At 42.0% G+C, this 20307-nt stretch overlaps 1 protein-coding gene across 2 annotated transcripts; it reads right to left on the bottom strand.

The window, feature by feature from the left end:
- Positions 1 to 6121: 6121 nt before the first annotated feature.
- Positions 6122 to 19362, bottom strand: psen1 (presenilin 1). 2 transcript variants are annotated; one of them, XM_041954518.1, is made up of 11 exons: positions 19249 to 19362; positions 17828 to 17914; positions 15074 to 15402; positions 13878 to 14019; positions 12649 to 12716; positions 12289 to 12509; positions 11433 to 11531; positions 10445 to 10537; positions 10179 to 10352; positions 8412 to 8530; positions 6122 to 8202 (listed from the first exon to the last, which is right to left on the bottom strand). In XM_041954518.1, the coding sequence occupies exons 2-11, from the start codon at positions 17861 to 17863 to the stop codon at positions 8047 to 8049; spliced, it is 1437 nt and encodes a 478-aa protein (XP_041810452.1). In that variant the 5' UTR covers positions 17864 to 17914; positions 19249 to 19362; the 3' UTR covers positions 6122 to 8046. The 2 variants fall into 2 exon arrangements, with proteins under 2 accessions (XP_041810452.1, XP_041810450.1); XM_041954516.1 differs by having other exon boundaries at positions 6123 to 8202; positions 19245 to 19361.
- Between the last annotated feature and the right edge of the window lie 945 nt (positions 19363 to 20307).

The following is a 20307-nucleotide window of genomic DNA, read 5'->3' on the forward strand; positions in this document are numbered from 1 at the left end:
AAACTAATAGTCTTCAGCACCAGCTGATGATTATCAGATTTGGTCTAGCTCCCTCTGGAGCCACAGAAGGCAGCTGTTTTCACATACAGCACTCCTCGAGGCCTGCAAACAGGCTTTGATGTACAGCAAAATCAGCAAATGCCAACATCAGCCTGCTAACATGCTCAAAATGGCATGCAGGTGTAATGTTCAGCGTCTCAGGTTAGCGTGTTCACATGCTAACATTTGCAAATTAGTACTAAGCAAAAAGTCAAGCTTAGGCTGGTGAAAGAGTCGAGTTCAGCAGGTGTTTGGTGATAAACTAAAGGAGTGGACAAAGTGAGATTTTACGTGATGGTGGCACTAGATGAGAAGTCATCATTAGGGTTAATCGTCTGGGAAACATGAATATCTGTATAAAAATCAATGGCAGACAGTACATCATGTAGATGTTGAGCCCTGCAGAAGTCAAAACTTTGACCTGATGGTGGCGCTGGATGAAAAGTCAGAGAACCACCAAAGTTGACAGGATTCATCCTCTGGGGATCATGAATATCTGTACAAAGTGTCCCAAAGATCCATCCAATAGTTGTTGAGATATTCCACTGTGAATCAAAGCGGTGGACCAGCCCACAGACACTGCCATCCCTCTGCAGCCATGATGCTAGCCTGGCTAAAAATAACAATAAAAGCTGCATAATCAGCCATTATTTCCTTTGAGATATTTTTTCTTTCGCTGTGACCTCACTGAAACTAAAAGTAGACCCTTCCTTTGTCACAAACTTGGCTGCACATTTGCTGAACAGGCAGAAAACTGTAGAATATGTTATCCTGCATAGTGATGTTACTTATGTAAACCTCTTATGAACAAACAGAGGAAAACGTACAGTCAGCACTGATCATTGTATTTAACCACATGTTACTGCTGGAGTCTCTGAGACAGACTTCTGAAACGTGCAATCATTGTGTTTATAAGCAATTTTCATCAAATTAGAAAACGTCATGAAGATGACAAAATGATGTGAAGCGCTTTGAGCTGCAGCCTCCAGAACCCCAAACTGAGCATTAGGTTATAAAAGAAAGAAGCAAAAAACTGAACTTTTATTTTGTGTTGTCAATAATCCAAAAGACTGATCTCAAATCAACAATAACATGAAGGCTTTTAGAAGAATCTGACAACTGTAATCACTGTATCACGTTAAAATTGCATCAAAGCAACACAAAAAAGATCATTTTGGGTTTTAAAGAGGAAACCGCCACGACCGCTTCCACAGCTGCGTTTAAACATCTGCCAATATAAGTTTACCAAAAAGATATTTCCCCTCGTATCTCTTCGCTTTTTGGGGCGAGGTTTTTCGAAACATCCCAACAACCCAAAACTACTGAAAAGTTATATAATTGTGTGCTCATGTAAAAATATGTCTTGTGTGTAATGTGTACTTTTCTTGAGCTAACTTTCTACTGTTTTCGTCTTTGATGATTTGTTGTTTTAATGGTTGCCAAGGGGACATTCAAACAGCTGGAGCGCCATTTTTTTCTTCACATGTGAAAGAAAAACTGTTGTCACGCCACTGAAAACACATTCAAGCCACGTTTGTTTATCTGGTCACACTGACGGGTTGTTTTCCTCGTTTGGGCCAGACTGAATGACTCACAGGCTTTAGCATAAATGTTTAGAATCAGAGCAGTTCACAGGTGACCAGAAGCTTTCTGATGGGAAGGAAAGCTCCAAACAAAATGCAAGCTAGACGTATACTCAGCCTTGTGTTGGTCGAAGCTCCACTTAAGTTCAACGGACCATCAAACATAAGCTGAGTTGCCTCCTGCAGCCTCATTTTAACCTTCTCATAGAAAACGTTCGTCTTTTTTATTTTATTTATGGATCATCACGCCCATCTAATCTTGTTTAGCCATGTGCAATATTCACCACAATGTGTTTTCTGTAAGTGCACAAGGTTGCTGTCGTTAGCAGTATGAAGCAGTGGTGAAGGAATCACTCTGTACTTTACTTAGTATTGTTGCTAAAATGTATTTAAAGGATCAAAAGTAAAAGTATGCAATGCAGAAAAATGGCCTCTGAGTGCGAAACAATCATATAATTGTTGGCGCATTTATGTGTAAACAGAATTTGAACGTCATAGCTGGTTGAAGTGGAGGTATTTCTGATTATTTAACATACTGCTGGGTAATTTCATATAAAACAACACATCATATTTCATCATCTGATCATATGTTCAGTATGCAAAAAAAATAACTTGAGAAAAATTGTTCCTTTCCAACACCATGACATGAAAAAGTCAGGAGATAATGGGATGAATATCGACTTCTCACAGAAATGTAAAGGGTATTTTATGCTTCTCTAAACTAAAAAAAGACTTAATCTGGGTTAAGAGATCAGACAACCTAAAGCTGAGTCGGCTTCTGTTTGATGGTCCAACAGCTGCTGCTTCCAAGGTCAAGAATAAACTCTGAACCCTGAAATCAAAATGGAAAAAAAACCCCATCTGCAATTCCTCTGAGATAACCGGGAAAACTCCGAAGCTCCAGAACTGAACCTCTGAGGGGACTTTGAGGTGAGATTTCAGGAAAGGACAGTACTCAGCACCTTATCCACCCAGTCTGCCACAGACAGCAGGTCATGTGATCTTTGTTTCTTTAATCAATACGTCATCTGTGACCAAATCTGTCCCAATTTTGACTTAACATCTCACAGATCCAGCAGGACGACCCTGTTGATTACCTCTCCTCTATCGCCATCATCAGGGCAGACTTGTTCTTTGTTAATGATTGTACCTTCTGACCCATCACTCACTGATACAGTGTTTTATTACACTGTAAATCTAATGAAGTGCAGAGTTTCTGTCACCTTATTCTAATGTTCTTAAGGGTGGAAATAATTGGACTTGTTGTTGCAGCTGTTTCCTGACCTGTGGTTTTGGACCACATGAGGGGTCACAGACTGAGCAGAATGATGTCCACACTTCATTTAGTCTGGCTGATCATTATCACTCTGGCAAAGAGGAAAAACACTCTGGTTGCTTGTTATTTCTTTAAACCAATCACAGTGGTTTTGGGCGGGGCTAACACCAGGATGCAGTGATGGTGCCTCTGCAAAATAGTGTCGGGGGAACTTTTGGTTTTGGTGGAATGTTTGCACATTGGGAGGCGAGCCCTGCTTTTAAAATGCAAAATCCCTGCAAAGTGATGCAAAGTTTTGTCAAAATTTTCAATTTTCAGCTATTTCAGGTGAAACTGCAACAGCCAGGCTTGACAGGCAAACACCAACAGCCTACTTCCTGTGAGTCAGACCACATAATGATAAAGAAAAATCTTATATTTCTGTCACACAAAATAAAGTTATTTTTTTCTTTTTATTCACTTTCCCTGTGAAATACTGGATATGTTAGAGTGTAGTCTGTTAAGATATACCAGAATACTGGACTCAGTCTCAATAAAAACCCATCAAACCTCAACTTTAACCTTTATAGTCCTCGCTTGGCCAAACAAAAGCCGTACGTGATGCAAAAAGCCTTCCAACACGTGACTGTCAGCGATCTGCTGAGGATTTAAACAAACCGAACATTAACGGTGCTTTATTTGGGGACAAGAATAACACACATTTCAGCCACATTTACTTCCTTCTTTTGTTTTGTCTGGCCCACTGTGGAGGGAGGCACCTTCAAGTCCCACATCTCACAACGTCGATGGGCAGGAGAAGATAATCAGGTATTTTTGACACTCTGACTCTGCAGAGACCAAACGTAGGTGACCACCCACTTCTTCTGGCTGCAGAACGAGTAAGAATAACACCCAGTGGCTGTTATCAAATAAAATCTTTACAGGCGCAGCGCAAGCCAAGCTTCCAGGCATGTTCTTGTTTTAATTATAGAAACCTAATAAGCACAATGCCTTATGCACAATCTTTGCCCACTTTTCAACCAAATTCCACATTTTCCACATCCACAGGCCTCCAGTCTTGATTCCTGGTCGTTAAATCTAGCCATGGCTTTAAAAGGAGCCCTAAGCCGCAGGATTTAAGTTTACATTCAAATTACTTAGCTTTACGTCCATCCCCTCCAGACCTAAAATGTACACATGTGCAGACAGAAAAAACACTCTATATGTTACACAAGCTGTGCCCAGTTTAGCTCTCATGCCCGCCCAGTCTTTCGAAATCTTGTGCTTTTCCTCCAGGACTGTTTTCACTACGCCCAGGTCACATCCACCTAGAGTCATGTTTCCATCCTCCCGGTGGGCCTTCAGAGCTGCCGGCTGAGCTTCTGCGCCTGCCTCTCCTTTGCATTAAAGGCATATTTCGTGTCCTGTAGCTGTTCTATAATCTCCTTGGCCTCCTTCATCTCCACAGCGAGCTGGTTGTACTTCTCCACCAGCTCCTGGTTCTCTCTCCGGAGCTCCACCACCAGCTGGCTCAGCTCCTCGCTCTGCTTCCCGCAGTGCAGCTTCAGCTGCTCCATCTCCGAGAGCGTCTCCTCCATGTGCTTCACCAGGCTCTCCAGCTTGTCCTTAGACATCTCTGAAATTTTCTGATACGCCTTCACAGGGTTGTTGTTGTTCTACGAGTCCGGGCTTCGTTCCCTTCGTGCTGTGTTGTTCAGTGGCTGCACTTGTTGCCTCTCTGGAGCGATTATTGAAGTCTTACATGTCTCACATGGAGCAGATATCCCTCCCTGCACAGTAATCCCCTTAGCAGAGCTATCCTGGGAAACCTCTAACGCACATTAAGTGTGACACATAGCCACATCGTCTGCTGCTTAAGTCCCCGCCATGCAGAGGATGAAAGTGATTGACAGATTACCTCAGTTCACTCTATAGTCTCATCCACTTGTCACTGAACAAGCTTAAAGGGGTATAAAGAAATGTCTAATTTCTCCAAGGAGGGAAAGAGATACAGAAAATTCCCATTTCTTTCAATGGAGACTCTTCATCTCTGGGAAAAATAAGACTTGAGGAAGGTTTAGTCTTTTCTGGGAAACTAGCCCAAACAGCTTTGAGTTCATGGTGTAGCCTAATCTGAACTGAACAGGTGTCTGGAATAGATGCAAGAGAAGCCTTATGGAATTAACTCTGTAGTCGTTCACCAGCCGAGCTACACGACTCACATGCCAGAATGAGGCCTCGCTCAGGGCTTGTTAGGTAAGTCGCAGTATGAGGCTAAACATTCTGGGTAAACTGCCATACTGTGCCACTGTCCCGGCCACCGAGGCCAAACAGTCCCCATGGTGACAGCTAATGCGTCCAGCACTCCGGGCAACGCGCCAACTGGGCCCGTCAGCCAGTTGGCACCGAGGGACGGCGAGCGCGGGATGCCAGTGTCAGCACGCCGAGGAATTTCCACAATGTTCCCACCGTCTGCAGAAATGTTTTGCGTCAATTCCCGGGCGGGTTTTCTCACTGGAAATCAGTGCAGATGATGCAGGAGAGACAACAGTGCTTTGTAACTGTGCTGAAGGAAAAAACACCTCCAGGGGTGTTGCCCCCCCGACCTTTGACCTGTGTGTGCAGGAGGCAAACGAACAGCTTCACCTTGTTTATCAACTATGCAGTGGTGGAATTAAATTTACTCATGACCTGTAAACAAACACAATTTTAAAGTATTTGCACTAGAGTAGTTGCATCTTCTGCTGTCTACTTCTACATTTCAGATTGATAACCTTTAACAGCACATTGCCAGGCTACCTAAGAAGTTGTACAGCATTCATTTTGCACAGATTTTGTGAAAACTCTTTGGTGAGAGCTCCAGATACTGTACCATCTCTAAACATTTTGACCCAATGAAGATCGAAACATCCATTGAATTAAATCTGTGCATGTAAGTCAGTGTGCAGGCGTTGCTCTTTTCATCAGTACTGGTTTCCAGCATCGCTGTACCTGCATGTGATGGGCGTATGTGTGAACGGGGGTTCAGTGCTGGACGCACCCATATCTTGATTGACAGTTTAACTAAGGGGTTAAAACACCACACAGTCACCACTGTCACCGCAAGTGCTACACTGGCGGCACATGCTGACAAAAAATACAAATTAAAGACTTCGAGACTTGAGAATCTGCGTGTCGGACTCAAGGAACAAAAAGAGCATTTTAAGTTTCATCATTTATTAAAAAACAAAATCTGAATTGAATAACCTTGCATAACACACATATGCATGTGAAGGACAGAAAAAAAGCCAGTCACCCAACATATTCCCTAAAAACAAAAAGGGAAGGAAAAAAAAAACACAGATTCAGAACAAATTACTACATTGTTCCCTCTTAGTTTCTTCTCTGCAAGCATGAAACTTGAGTGCAACTAAAAAACGAGCAATCAGTGCAGCTCGTCCTCCTCTATCAGTCAGCATTATCTCATATATGAGAAGCCACAAAGTTTGGGTTCATACACATCTCAATATTTCACCTTGATTTAAACTTTTTGGTTTCTTTTTTAACTTGATTAAATTAGCCAGTTAAGCAAATAATGCTAAATAACAGGAGGTTGTTTTCCAAAAATCTTCACAAATTCAAGTATCAAATTAAACTAAGTCTACAACTCCCTCATTCATCAGCATTCTGCATTCTTTTACTCAATACATGCACAGAATTTCTGCCATAAGTTTTCTTTGTTTTCACGCTTTCCCAGATTTTCCTGATCTGTGTAGGAACCCTGTTAATATTTAACCCCGTTTTTCAAAAAGTACAAAGTTTCTCTTCTGCATATCTTGAAAAAAAAAAAAAAAAACAGTATCTGTGTATAATCGAAATAATTTGATGTAGCATAGTTCCAGACAGCACCAGGCGAGCGTCATGAGGGCAGCTGTAGCCTAAAGGTTCAGAGTTTGTGACCAGATGATCACAGGTTACAATCCCTGGACAGGTTGAGGGGAAAAAAAAAAAAAGCTAAATCAAATTTCAGTCAGGGAAGAGAACGAAAAGCACATTTCTGTCCCACAATAACAATAACGACGACTACTACTGAAATGCCCTTGAGCAAGGCACTGAACCTCCGACTGCTCCAGCAGAACTGCTCAGTGGCTGACAGTACATGACCGACATGGCAGGCAAGTCTCAGGTGTGAGTGTGGGTGTGAACTTTCCTCCCTCTGCAGGCTTTGAATTCAAATGTGATTTAAGGTCAAGATTAAGGGCAGAAAACATGGCGAAATCTCTGATGAGTCAGCGTCACAATAATACTCATGTTTTAATTCTAGAAACAGTGAATTCTTCCACTTTTCCCCCCGTGAGAAACATCCCGCTCAGTGTAAATCTATTGGGGTGTACATCGCTCCGGCCTCAGAGCTTTGGTGGTTTCTGTGTTTAAAGTGGAAAAAAGAAAACCAACGTCTTAACCATTTCTAATGGCGGTGAGGAAAGCACGTCTGGTGACTCACAGCTCAAACACAATCAAACTACACATTTACCAATCTATTATCAACATCAGCACAGAGTGTCCGTTCGTTTGATGAAGGCTTTGTTTAACGTCGGGTTTCGTTTGGGGGCCGTGGCAGCTCACAAGTCGGAAAAATTAACACCAAAGTCTTTTAAGGGAGATTTAAAGAAACCGCCTCCCTTTGCTCAACAGCTACCGCCGAGGTGTCCCTGAGCAAGGCACCTACTGTAAAGCCCCAGCTGTAGAAGACTGGTCGTACTGGGCAGCTCCCAGGTGAAATGTGCGTGATGTGAAGCAGGGCGCTGCTGGAAACGAGCAGACGAGCTCTTAAAGCCTCCCTGGATAAATAACGGTAAAATATTCCCATCAATTTCTCTTAGATTGGGGTGAGCCTGAGACCGGCGATCGACAATTTGAAGACGAGGTCCCAAGTCGAGCGAGAAATGTCCGGTTTAAAAACAGAACTAAAACATTTAAGAACAGCTGTCGTGGGGAATACCCTCCACGGCGCCGGAAAAGAAAGGCAGAACATAAACAACTTGTGTCCCGTCATCGTGGGTTCTGAGGAGGGGATGCGGGGGCGGGAGGGGCCCCGGCATCGCCCTTTCTTCCCCGGCTGGGAAGGGGCCGCTCTCATGTTGTTGGCCGGAGGGCTACGCGGGTGAGGGCTATCAGGGCAGCGTCCTGCTATATGTAGAACTGGTGTAGCGCCAGCTTGTCCATGAAGGGCTGCACCAGGTTGTCTGTGGCGAAGTAGAAGACAAGGCCAAAGAAGATGGAGATGGGCAGAGCGGGGAGCGCTTTCTTGAAGATGGCGAGCAGGAGAAGAGTCAGACAGAGACCCTGCGGGGGCAGAGACAGACCAAATAAAACGTGGAGGAAATAGCACATTGAAAGATTGTGTACCAAACAAAATCAGCTCTGACGGAAAAACAGCCCGTTATACAATTAAGCGGTTCACATAAAGTGGGGTTAGACATTGTGCTGAGAGACAGAGATGAGGTTGCGGCGACTCGAGCCTGACACCAAAATAAGCAGCCGCGGTCACTCACGATGAGGATGGCTACGAAGCAGGCGAGCGTGGTGTTCCAGTCGCCGCTCGCTGTGGCCGAGGCCTTTCCCACCAGCATGCTGTAGAAGATGAAGTCTCCGAGACCAAGCTTGACGCCCCCTGGGAACGCAGGAGGACACCACATTCAGGGTGGAGTCAATTCAAACACGAGATCCACTTCAGCCCCACGCCCTCCAACCCCGCTAGAAACCTCTTCTCAACTGTAATTACTGTACAAACAAGAGCTACGACCCCATATTTACACAAGTTTTATGTAAGAAACAGCGGAGGCCCCCTGAATAGTACGGACATGAAACCCAGCAATTTCCATGAATAATCGCTTCCTAATCTGCTCTGACTAAAAATAGTCCGTAGCCAAACATGTAGGTCGCTTTCGCATACGCACTAATTTCACAGAAAAGGGAACACATAAAAAACATTCCCAAAATGTTTTATGTGTTCAGAGAAGAGGGAACTGAAAGATGATGATTACACACTGAGAGGTGGCAGTCAGACAATCTGGGAATTCACCAGTTTGAATTACAGAGCTCTGCCTCATATTAGGCTGGGAGGTGACATGATCGTAATGTAGTATACATTATACTACCCCCCCCCCCCCCCCCCCCCCCCCCCCCCCCAGTACATGATAGCGATGGTGATACAGGATTTGTAGTGTATAAAAGAGATGCATGGACAGACCGTTATATAGGCAGCAGCTTTCATTTAGACAATAAAAAACATTGAAGAAAAAACATGAGAATTAAAAACATTTTAGCATCTTTTAACTCGCTGCTTTGGTTCTGTTTCATTCTCGCTGTTCTCATCAGCACGCAGCTGTTTCCAGTGAAAAAACTCTAAAACTCATAATACAAGACACTATAACATCTAAGATACTGCTGTTGGTTAATGGCCTAAATCTGACCCACAAACAAAAGCATTTGGCCCAAATCAAGTGAATTAGCCTTGTTTTTACGAGCTTTCTGTAGATGAAACTGCATCAATATAAAACCTTCATGCAGAGAGATGCATGTACCTTGTTCATGCAAGAAATAAAATAAATTATTTTTACATTATCCATCACTCTGTCGAACTGCTGTGAACAGAGACACGATGCCAGCTGCAGCTGCCACTGACTGCGATCTCGCTAAATGGAAGGCTCAATCAATTGATCACAGAGATTACTCAATCAATCAAAGAGATCTGCATCTGCTGTAACTTGAAAGCTGAGGCATATTAAAGTGGTGTAGGCCAGGTGCAGGCACTGATGCGTCACTGACAACAACAACTTAAATAAATTACTAATTTCTTATATATGCGTTACATCTGTGCAACTATCTTCTGCAATATTACAATTTTTTTACTACTTAATTTTTTACTGTTATATATTTTCTTCTGTGCAATAGTACAAAAACACTGTATTCTATTATCCATATCTTATCTCATGTGCAATTGAAAATTTTTCCATTGTGGAACTGAGCACGCCTTCTCAGGACAATATTATTTTTATACTTTTTTTGGTATATAATGTACACATATATAATTAATTTTATTTTGTATCGTCTATTTGTTTCCTTTTCTACGTCTCCTTTTTTATTCTTTCTGTCTGTGACATGTAAATTTTCCCAACTTGTGATCAATAAAGTTTATCTTATCTTAAAATAAAGCTGAAAAATAGAATTCCAGCTATCTACAAATTCAAAATACTTTACCTGTAAAACTGCAAACCCCCAAACGACCAAATGTTAAAAATTCTGCTCTCAGCACTCACTCTCCTCATCGTCGTCTTCAACGGGAGGACGGGCGGAGGGCATCTCCTGGATCTCCCGCCTGGTGCTTTCAGTGGAATGAAGTGCCCCCAGCTGGTGCTCCTGCTGGCTGACCCAGGAGGAGGTGAAGCCTCCGTCGTCCTGCGATGGACTAGAGGGAGCCGGGGACGCCACGGCTGCACACAAGTGATGACAGTCAGACTAAACAACCGTTTGAAGGGGAACCACCAGATAAAACCTCACTCAATCACTTCGACACCGCGCTCACCCTCTTGAGCTCCTTGTTGAGGGGATGCTGCTTCTGTCGAGTTCCTTTTCGGCCTGTCGGTGTCGGCCATGTTGACGAGCCACACCATTGTAGCTGGGGAAGAAGCGACAGAGTAAAAGCGTTCAAGGTGTTAAGATTTGTGAGTCCAAGAAAACCTAGAAAAGGCTACATTTCAAAAGAAAGTGTTGCTGTGCTGAAAGTAAATGAAGTGCCAGTTGAAGTGAAAACCCGGAAAGCATTTACAGTGCCTGAAAATAGTTAAAGTGTCAGTTAAAGTCTCACCACTTGAAGTAGCTGCAGTGGTATCTCAAGTGTAACCACATACATAAGCTAAAATGTCAGATGAAGTGAAAGTGTTGAATAGGGTTGGTCATTTTAAGTCAAAGCACTGACTGGGGTTTAAGAGTGATTTTAAGTGATAATGCTGAAAGGAGTGGAAGAGAGGAAGAAAAAGAAAGTGCTGAAATGAAATGAAGTGTCGCTTTATTCCTTCCTGAAAAGATATGAAGTTGACATCTAACCATTTAGGAAGCTGAATTGTAAGCTCTTTTCATCATTGAAAGAAGTTGAAGTGGCAGTTTAATGGGAGGAACTGAATCTTTCATTGACAATTAAAGTGGAAGTTGAAATTGTATTTGATCTATAAGTTGGAAGTTATAAGTTTCACTGGAGTTACTACAAGTAAAATGCTGAAAACAGTGGCAGTGTCATTTAAAGTTGAAGTGCTGAAATCAGATGAAGTGTCATTTAAAGTGAGAGCACAGAAAGTGATTGGTTTCTAAGAAGAGCTGAAGCATCATTTGATGTCTAATCACTTATAAATGTAACACTAAAACACTAAAAGAAACCGAAGTGGTAGCTTAATGGAAAAGCAAATATCGCTCCTGTATGTTTGTAAAAATTGCTTTTGAAATGCTAATGCTAATGCACCACCTCAGTTTTATCACAACAAAATGTTAATTATGTGTACAATCAGTGTCCGTCTTACAAGAGTAGATGAGAGCTGGAAAGATGGGTTCGTTCCTCTCCTGAGCCGTCTCCACCAGGATCCTCAGAGGCCCTTTGGGACAGAGCACCGCTAACAGATCTAAGAGTAAAACAAGAGGGAGTCCAGACAAGTGACGTTAGCCACCAAACAGAGGGCTCTGTGAGAGAGCAAAACCAGCACCCTGACGCAACATCTGTGATAACAAGATAGCGACTGAAGTGAAAACACACAGTTTCTGACTCTGACAGAGCAGAGGGCAGGTTTGATCACTCAAAAAGAAATACTGAGAGCATTAACAGTCCAAAATTCTCTTCTTTACTTCTCTTCTTTACACACAATGAAATGAAATAACACCTTTACTTTCTGCCCATTATCAAGAAAGTTACAGGAATCAGTTAGTTCCATCAAGTTCAGCTTTCGACTTTGTCGCCCTCAGACTTCCTTTCTCATACATCTGTCTTTCAACCCACATTTCCTTAAAGCATTTGTGTAAAGGTTTTGAGACACATGCTTCGTTTTAACCCACCAATCATGACATTTATCAGCAACTGCTTCACTCATACTCATCTGGACAGAAAAAAAGATCCTCACAATACATTAGAATTCGTGTTAAAAGTTGTATGCATGCTTTTTGCATGTTAACAAGTTTGGCTTCCTTTTAATGATTCAAGAAACTGTTGAAAGACAGAAAGTTAGAGTGCACATTTCTAAATTTCCCTTTTTTTCTCCAGCACTAAAAGGAACCAGATGACTGGCCACTGGTGCACAAAATAACATCTTCAAAGGTTGGGTAAAGGCATATTTTTTTTTCTTCAAAGTACACAGAGGTCAAAGCAAAAGACAAAGGAGGATTTACCGTAGACAGATATGACTGCTAATATGAGCCAGGCGGTCCACTCTGGCAGGTACTTGATGAAAACCAGGGCCATGAGGGCGCTGATCATGATGAGGTAGGCCTGCTGGAGCCGCAGCGGTCCTTTCCAGTGAATACACATCATGCCCACCACTCCAAAGTTCCAAATTATTATCGCTAGGGTGAAATAGTCCATGGCCACGTTGTAGGTCTTGAAAACCTCTCTGTTGGACAGAGCAGGGGCATGACAGAAATACCCGGAAAGCCTCCATCCGTCATCGTAAAGAATTTGACAACTTGGCATTTATGAGAATGTGTGGAAACCTTGTAAAATGAGATTAAGTGTTGAGGGTTGTGGCTTACTTGAGGTAGATGTAGGAGAAGAAGAATAGCAGAAGGAGGGAGGAGAGGAAGAGCCAGCCTTGGATCACCTGTGGAGGAAAATCAGAGTCATGAGATGTAACGAACCATTACGGGCAAATACTTGCAACCAGCGTTTGTTTTAAGCTACCTGGACAACCAGGTTGGGTGGGGTTACAACAGAGGGCAATACAACGAGTATCAGGGAATTTAGACAAAGAAATCCATTGGAAATCCTGATGTGCTCAGTCTCACCTGGCTGGTCCTTCACATGTCTGAACATTAAATATTTGACTTTGTTTACACGCACAAAATATTTAACATTTTGCCCTTATAATATTCCTTTAAAGCTCTTTACGTGGCTAATGACTTGGCAGACTTGTTTGACTGTGTGAACGCAGCCTCCCTCTTTCACTCATTAAACTACATTCTTGAAAATTTCATCATTGCAATATTTGCACATTTCCAAGAACCTGTTTAATGTCAAAGTCTTTCACAATGTTTAAAAAGTAGTTGTGTTTCTCCTTCAGACCAGATATGTGGCCTTTTCCTTGCAGACCTTGCAAACTGTTGGTTAGATGGTTTGTGAACAACGCACAGAGCTGACCATAAACAGGCAAGAGGCCGTGTGTCGATAACGGCGGGAAAAAGCCCACTTAAGGTGCGTATTCTGAATGTGCCGTATACATGTCCAAAGAGTGCGACTGAAAAACAGAATATCCCACATGTATGAGACAGAAAATGTGACACTGCATACACATGCTGATTACATGACCCATATAAAATTCTGAAAACTGTAGCAACACTCCTGTCACAATCAAGTGTCCCAGTAAGCCATGACAGTGAGCCAGCATGCAGAAAGAACAGGAAAGAACAAGGGGTTGGAACTGGCACACCTAAATGGAATGAAGCCATTTTAATAGTAGGTACACCTGTGCTTGGCAAGTCAAAACATCCCCTGTGAAAACGGTTTATTAGAACGTGGAGTCCATCATTACTCCATTCAAGAGGTATAATGATTAAGAGGAAAACACCCTGGCTGTGTTTCAAACCACTCCTATTTACTAGAGCACTCTTGACATAGTAGAGCCCAGGAATAAAATGGAACCAGCGTTATTATCAGCAGTAACACCTGTGCTTTCCCTACTATGACAAGTCAAAATGTCTGCTGTGAAAACTAGCCGTCTGCAGCAAATGGGACTGCAGCACGTGTGATGTGATGTGGCATGTACCTTGTAGCAGCGGTACTTGTATAACAGCACCAGCACCAGAGTCATGACGATGATCACAGTGATCATGATGGTGGCGTTCAGGATGGAGTTCAGGGCTCTCTGTGCTACTGTGTCTGTGTCTTCAGGGAACGGTGTGTAGATCCTGAGGGGGACATTTCAAGGACACATCTCAGTCAAAGAGCAAAGAATACAATAAATAATAAATACAAGAGGAAAATAGGAATTTATCTGTCCCTTATTGTCTGTGTGCAGTGTCACTGTGGTTCTTATTACAGCTGGGTGTCCTCAGTGTGAGTGAGCTAAGCTTACTGCTATTTCAGAGGGATTAGATTAGTCTGCATAAGAGCTAAAGATACAAAATGTTAGGTTGATGCACCCTGAGCCAAATTCAGACTCAATTACAGTTGTGTCTTGATATTCAAACTAAGGTGGTCAAAAGTCTCGACACTTGCATATTTTTTCTATACAACGTGTTTTAAATGATCTGATCTCCTTATTTTATACTGTTGATGGTGTCAAAAGGTATTTTAAAAAAAAAAACACTGATCTACAATCAAATTTTCAACCCAAAGCTGCACAGATGGTATAATGGGGAAGAAAATCAACTGCTCCTCAACCTGTGGCGGTAACAGCCTTCTCTCCAACAAACCCACCACATGACTGGAGGCAGAGGCACAAGCAGGAAGCACTACGCAAGTGGATGTCATAACAGCCAGTGAGCGACCCGTCACTGTTATTCAACCACTGAACTGTGTTCACGAGTGAAGCAACAATAGAGAAAAGAAACATAATAATGATAAATATTACTAAAAGCAATAATAACTACATAATGAATGTGTGGGCCTACAAGGCAGAGAAAATATTACAGAACAGTAATAATAATGTTAATTATCACTACAGATGTGTTGTATGTGTTCAGTAACGTCTCCTGTACAAGCAGTGTGTGCAGGTTGTTAATAACAACTTATCCTATTTTGTGTTCCTCTTCCTCTTTTTTGTCTTCACTGTGGCATCAAAAAAAGTTTTCCAGGATTGTTTTTATACTAGTATTGTACTGAAGCTTAATTCAAACTATGTAGGTATGAGATATATAGATATATGTGTAAATATATTGCGTTAACTCCACCTAGTGGCACTGCAGCCTCATTGCACTTCATTCAAACAGCAGAACTAACGATAACAGTTATGACACTCACAATCTCTGGCCATCATTCTGGGTGTAGAAGCTGACAGATTTTATGGTTGCCACAACAACAACCATGCAGAGGGTCACGGGAACAAACAGCATGATGACGTGCTTGGCCCCGTATTTCAAGGTCAACTCTTCGTCCTCGTCCTCCTCAGTCTCCACCACACGTGGAGGACGAGTGGCGGGGGGCTGTCCGTTCTGCTCTGGCCCACTACCGTTTCCACCTCCGCCATCGCCTCCTCCAGCTCCTGAGCCTCCTCTGGACCTTGCTCTGGTCACTGCAGCCTCCTGTGGCTGCTGGGTGGGTTCAGGGGCCACATTGGTCTCCTGTTGGTCCTGCGGTTGAGGGAGAAGAAGCACTTTATTTTCTGTACGTGCTCAGTTTACAGGAATGAGTCCGATACTGCAAAAACAGTTCAAATAACATATTTCTATAATAACACAAACTGGGGTTTGGGTGATATGGGCAAAATCATCACGGTGTGTGTCATTACATATCATGGTAACAGCATATATCACAGTACAGTAACTGTTCTGTGCAGTCTATTAAGAGCTGGTTTGGTTTAAAATAACCATGCCATGCTTCAACTCCAACATCATTTAACTGTCACTGTGTTGATGTTGTTTCACATCATTACTGTTTTGCACTACTCTGTTATTTATGCTTAACATTTGCTAATATACATTACATCCATGCAAATATCCTGTGCAATATTACATATTTTTTCACTGTGCTTATATATTAAGTTATTTATTTTTCTACTGTGCAATAGAACAGAACACTGTATTTTATTATCCAAATCCTACTATGTGCAATTCAAAAATTGTCCATTGAGTATATATAGTCGATTTTATTTTCTATTCCTTTTTATTGTCCATTTCTTCTTTTGCTACGTCTCCTTCTTTGTTCTTGCTATTATTGTTGTCTGTAACAAAGTAATTTCCCCACCCTGGGATCAATAAAGTTAAACCGTTTGATGATTTTCTTCTTTCATTGAGAACTTCCATACAAACAAAAACAACTGTCTCACACAAGGCGACACTTGAGTTCAAACTGAAAACAGAAACATTCTTCCAGGGATTTCTCAGAAGCAACAAGAACTTGCCTGTTGATCAAAACTTCCAACTAGGCGTGATCTGCTAAAGTCACATCAAGTGATAAAACTATGAAACATTTTGGGATATCCTGAGGAGGCAACAATCTCAGACATACAGCAAAAGTACATACAGTGCACAAAGTAACTGTGACAATGCTGCTTCAGTCTTCAGTCACCCCTCTTTCTCCGTATGTTTCCTGTTACTCCCTGATGTGAACTATCCCGTGAAAGGAAAAATAATTATGCCGTAAAAAGAAATTAGCAAGCAACAATCATCTGTGAAACATGATGCTGGCACAATTTGCGATCTGCATGTCAGCAGTACTTGCAGTGTGCTTTTGTGAAACAGACTCCAGCTTCAAAAACACACTTAATCCCTATTTTAATCTTGCCCATAAATTCGATATTTAAGGGCTGTATGAGCTTGAGAAACCAGAGATTTCTTGAAAAATCTGAGCCCAGAAGCTGCCACATAAACAGTCCAAATCCATCTTTTTTTCTTCTATCTCTCTGTGGCAGTTTTGGATCAACACATATGTCAACAAGAGACAATAGTTTTATCAAGATGAAACAGTCAAACTCAAGTCTTTCATTTGTTGTTATTGGCAAAACGGTCTACAGATTGGACAAACGCGACAGGAAACTGTTATCAGGAAATCAGTGTTTGCATTTCAGAGCGTAACTGGCACATTTACACTCACTACACCAGTTCCTCCAAGGACAACAACGCTGCGCACGTTCCCACTCAGCCTGAGGATCTGCCCCATCAGGACAAAATAAAAAGGCACATCAAGGAGACTGTGTGAACTTGAAACTGTCAGGCTGCCAGGAGAGTCAAGGCACGACATGAAGCAATCTCACCAGGTACACAGAAATGAGGCCTCTCAAGAGACTGCTCTGAATAGTGAAAGCTGCTCCTAAACAGGCTGCGGTACAAATGATCTCACTGTGTGGTACAGTACCCTGCATTGTTTCTCAGTCGTGGGAATAAGGCCGGTGTTGGTCCCAACGACACAAGAGATACACCAATACAATTTACAGAATGTGAAATTAACCCATTACTTAAGATTTAATACTATAGCAGTATATCAAAACCTCTTCTAGACATACTGGCCTGACTGGCCATAATATGCAGCTCAAAACACACAACAGAACAAAACACTGACATGTTTTGTAGTTTTCAAAGACTGAAAAATATTGTTGTAAATTACTACGCAGTTGTTATGGGGTAAACAACACATTTGTCAAGACTTAGGGTTGTTAAGTGGACTGTGACAATAAAAGGGGACTTCTTAACTCGGCCACACACCTGTATGTACAGTAAGAGCCAAATACAGACAGCACAGCAGCACACTGGTATTCACCATCCTAATGTTTTTACCTTAGTGATTCAAAGTCTTTCCTAATCAGAACATAACAACACACAATCATTACTCATTGCATGGAAGGCCAAATGAAACCAAAGTTATAAGGCTCAAACTCCTCCACAGAGCATAGCATCATAAACTGACTAAGAAACAGATGTCTCTTTCATCACTGACTTGACGTGGAAACTGGGTTTGCATACAACTAAAACTGTTGGCTAATCATTACCCAATACATCAACACGGACAGAGATACAGATAAAGTGTCAGAGCAACCGTGACGCATTCTTTTATACTGACCATATTGTGTTCAATATCCTCTGCATTGTTTGCCATGGTTGGCTCGGCAGACACTTGTCCTCACATGCAAACCAAATTCTTTTTGCCCTGGTGGAAGAGAATAGGAGACAATGTTATGTTAGTGGCAGAAAATGAGTATGAGGAAGGCATATCAACACTGACTGAAACTGAGGTAATAAAGATAGAGGGTGTCACATGTCGTACAGCTGTAAAGCCCTGTGAGGTAAAGCTGTGATCTGAAATTGGCTTGACTGTGATTTTAAAGAGGAGGGCATCTTATTCTGGAGCTTCTCTGTTGTAAACGTTGTGTTGCAGGAAGAAAGAGGCAGAGGTTGATTGGAGGTAATCCATGTTTATCACTGCATCACCATTCTGCATTTTCAGTCTTGTTGAAGTATAGATCTGACTTAATTCCCAGAAATACACTGATATTTAAACCATGTAAGATTCGAGTTACTCCAAAAAGTCTAAAAAAAAAAAACATTAAAACTAAAATGAACACCTGCAAAGAGTTTCTGGTCATGTAATCATTCCTCCTGTAAAGAGCGCTTTTCCAAGCATAGCTCTCCACAATCCACAGTCCTCGTTCTGTGCAGAGTGGGTATCTCCCAAAGTTCTTTTCTTAATGTGAAATTCTCTCTTTGTGTTTCCCTGTTGAGCTGCAGTGGAGGGACATGAACACAAAGAGGGAATTTTCGTATGAAAAAGACACTAACTCTGGGAGACACCACTGACACTGCTGAAGACTAATATTAGCTATGTGTCTGAACTTTACAATGCATTTTTGCACAGATTGCGGGTCTTTTCTCCCAGCTCTTACAATGGAGTTACAGTAGGAGGAGATAACTTCACGGCCACCACGGACAGGAGGAATGCTTATAGTGGCCAACGAACACTCTTTTTAATGAACATCTGGACTTGTGAATATTATGTTCAGATAGACTTGAAAATACCTGAACCTATCTTTTAAAAGATGTGCGAGCAACTGTGCTGATAACGTTAAATGCGGCGTTTAAGTATTCAGTCTGGGGTACTCATATGCACATTAGAATGACAAACAACCATCAAAAGTATGATTTTTAACAATTACCTGCGGTGGGAATACAACGTCCACGTTACTGATTAAACGCCGGTAAATAATACTCATTATTGACGACTTTATGGTTAAATATGACTTCTTGCTATCGTAACTTGTAATTACTTAAAAGTTAGTGAGGGGTCTTCTAATTGTTCTCTTTATCCATGGAGATATTTTATCACAAGCGAATGGCTAAAATGGCTAGTTAGCCAATAATGTCAGGACAGGCATTAACGGCAGAACAGGCAGCGGCCGCGTTGGGTGGCTAACGCTACATAACTTACATAGCTCAAACAAAATATAGCTCCTGAATAGTGGACTTAAAAGAATGGACCTTACCTACTGTGAACAATGGTTAATTTCCTTGATTTTGTGTTCAGATGGGTTCTCTAGTATGTTTAAAACCCGGGCACTTTCTCTTCTTTGTTGTTCCTGTCTTCTCACAGAACATCCGGCCGCTGGTGTAAACTACTTCCTGTTCTCGCGCGTTTAGGGAGTGTTCAGGATCAAAACGTCGTTTGAGATTGGTTTATTCTATGATAATGATTGTAGTTTAATAAACCACGCTCGTATGCGTGAGATCTTGCCCTCCCAATGTTCGCTTTTAAACCAACAAGAGAAAAAATAGCAACAAAAACAGACCCAATAGAAATACCGCGTAATGTACTGAAGTAATGTTGCAGATGCGTTCAGGTCATGTAGGGTACAGCATACACATACATACGTAGACGACGCACCGAACGACATATGTCGTCGTTGTCGCCATATTGGATGAGGCAAAAGCCAACGGTTGGAGAATATGCCTCATTCCTGTGCTGCATGGAGTTGTACCAACCGGTCTACGGTCCAATCTAATTCTCGTGGGATTACCTTTCACAGGTAAGACTGAAAAAATACTTTTGATTGTATTTGGCCATTATAGCATAATTTTACGAACAGAATTGGCTGACTACGTTTTTCGTATTTAACTATTATTATATATTAAATGCCACACTGTGGTGAAAATGTTTTTTCCCTCTCTGAATGTGCAGGAATCAGTGATGTCTTTTGTGTTACACTGTTAGATCAATTCTATTTTTCATCCTTCACTTTAGCCTGTGGCCATCAGGACCTCTCAGACCTCAAAGAAGGCACAGGAGACCCTGACACTGGACTGTTCCCAGCTTGTCCAAGAGACCGAACCCCTGCCTGTGCACAGTATTGTGAGTAATAAGTGCTAGCTATGCCTCCAACAGCTGTACGCATTATAACCCTGGTTATATTCAAACCTCTTGTCACCTTCCTCTGCACTTACAACACCTCACACTCTCGGTCACTCTTTCAGACAGACTCACATACACATATGCACATACATTGAAACATGTCAGTATTGAATCTGCATCCTATACACACACACACACAC

The sequence above is a fragment of the Chelmon rostratus genome, chromosome 15 (genome assembly GCF_017976325.1).
Source record: "Chelmon rostratus isolate fCheRos1 chromosome 15, fCheRos1.pri, whole genome shotgun sequence".
Taxonomy (NCBI): domain Eukaryota; kingdom Metazoa; phylum Chordata; class Actinopteri; order Chaetodontiformes; family Chaetodontidae; genus Chelmon; species Chelmon rostratus.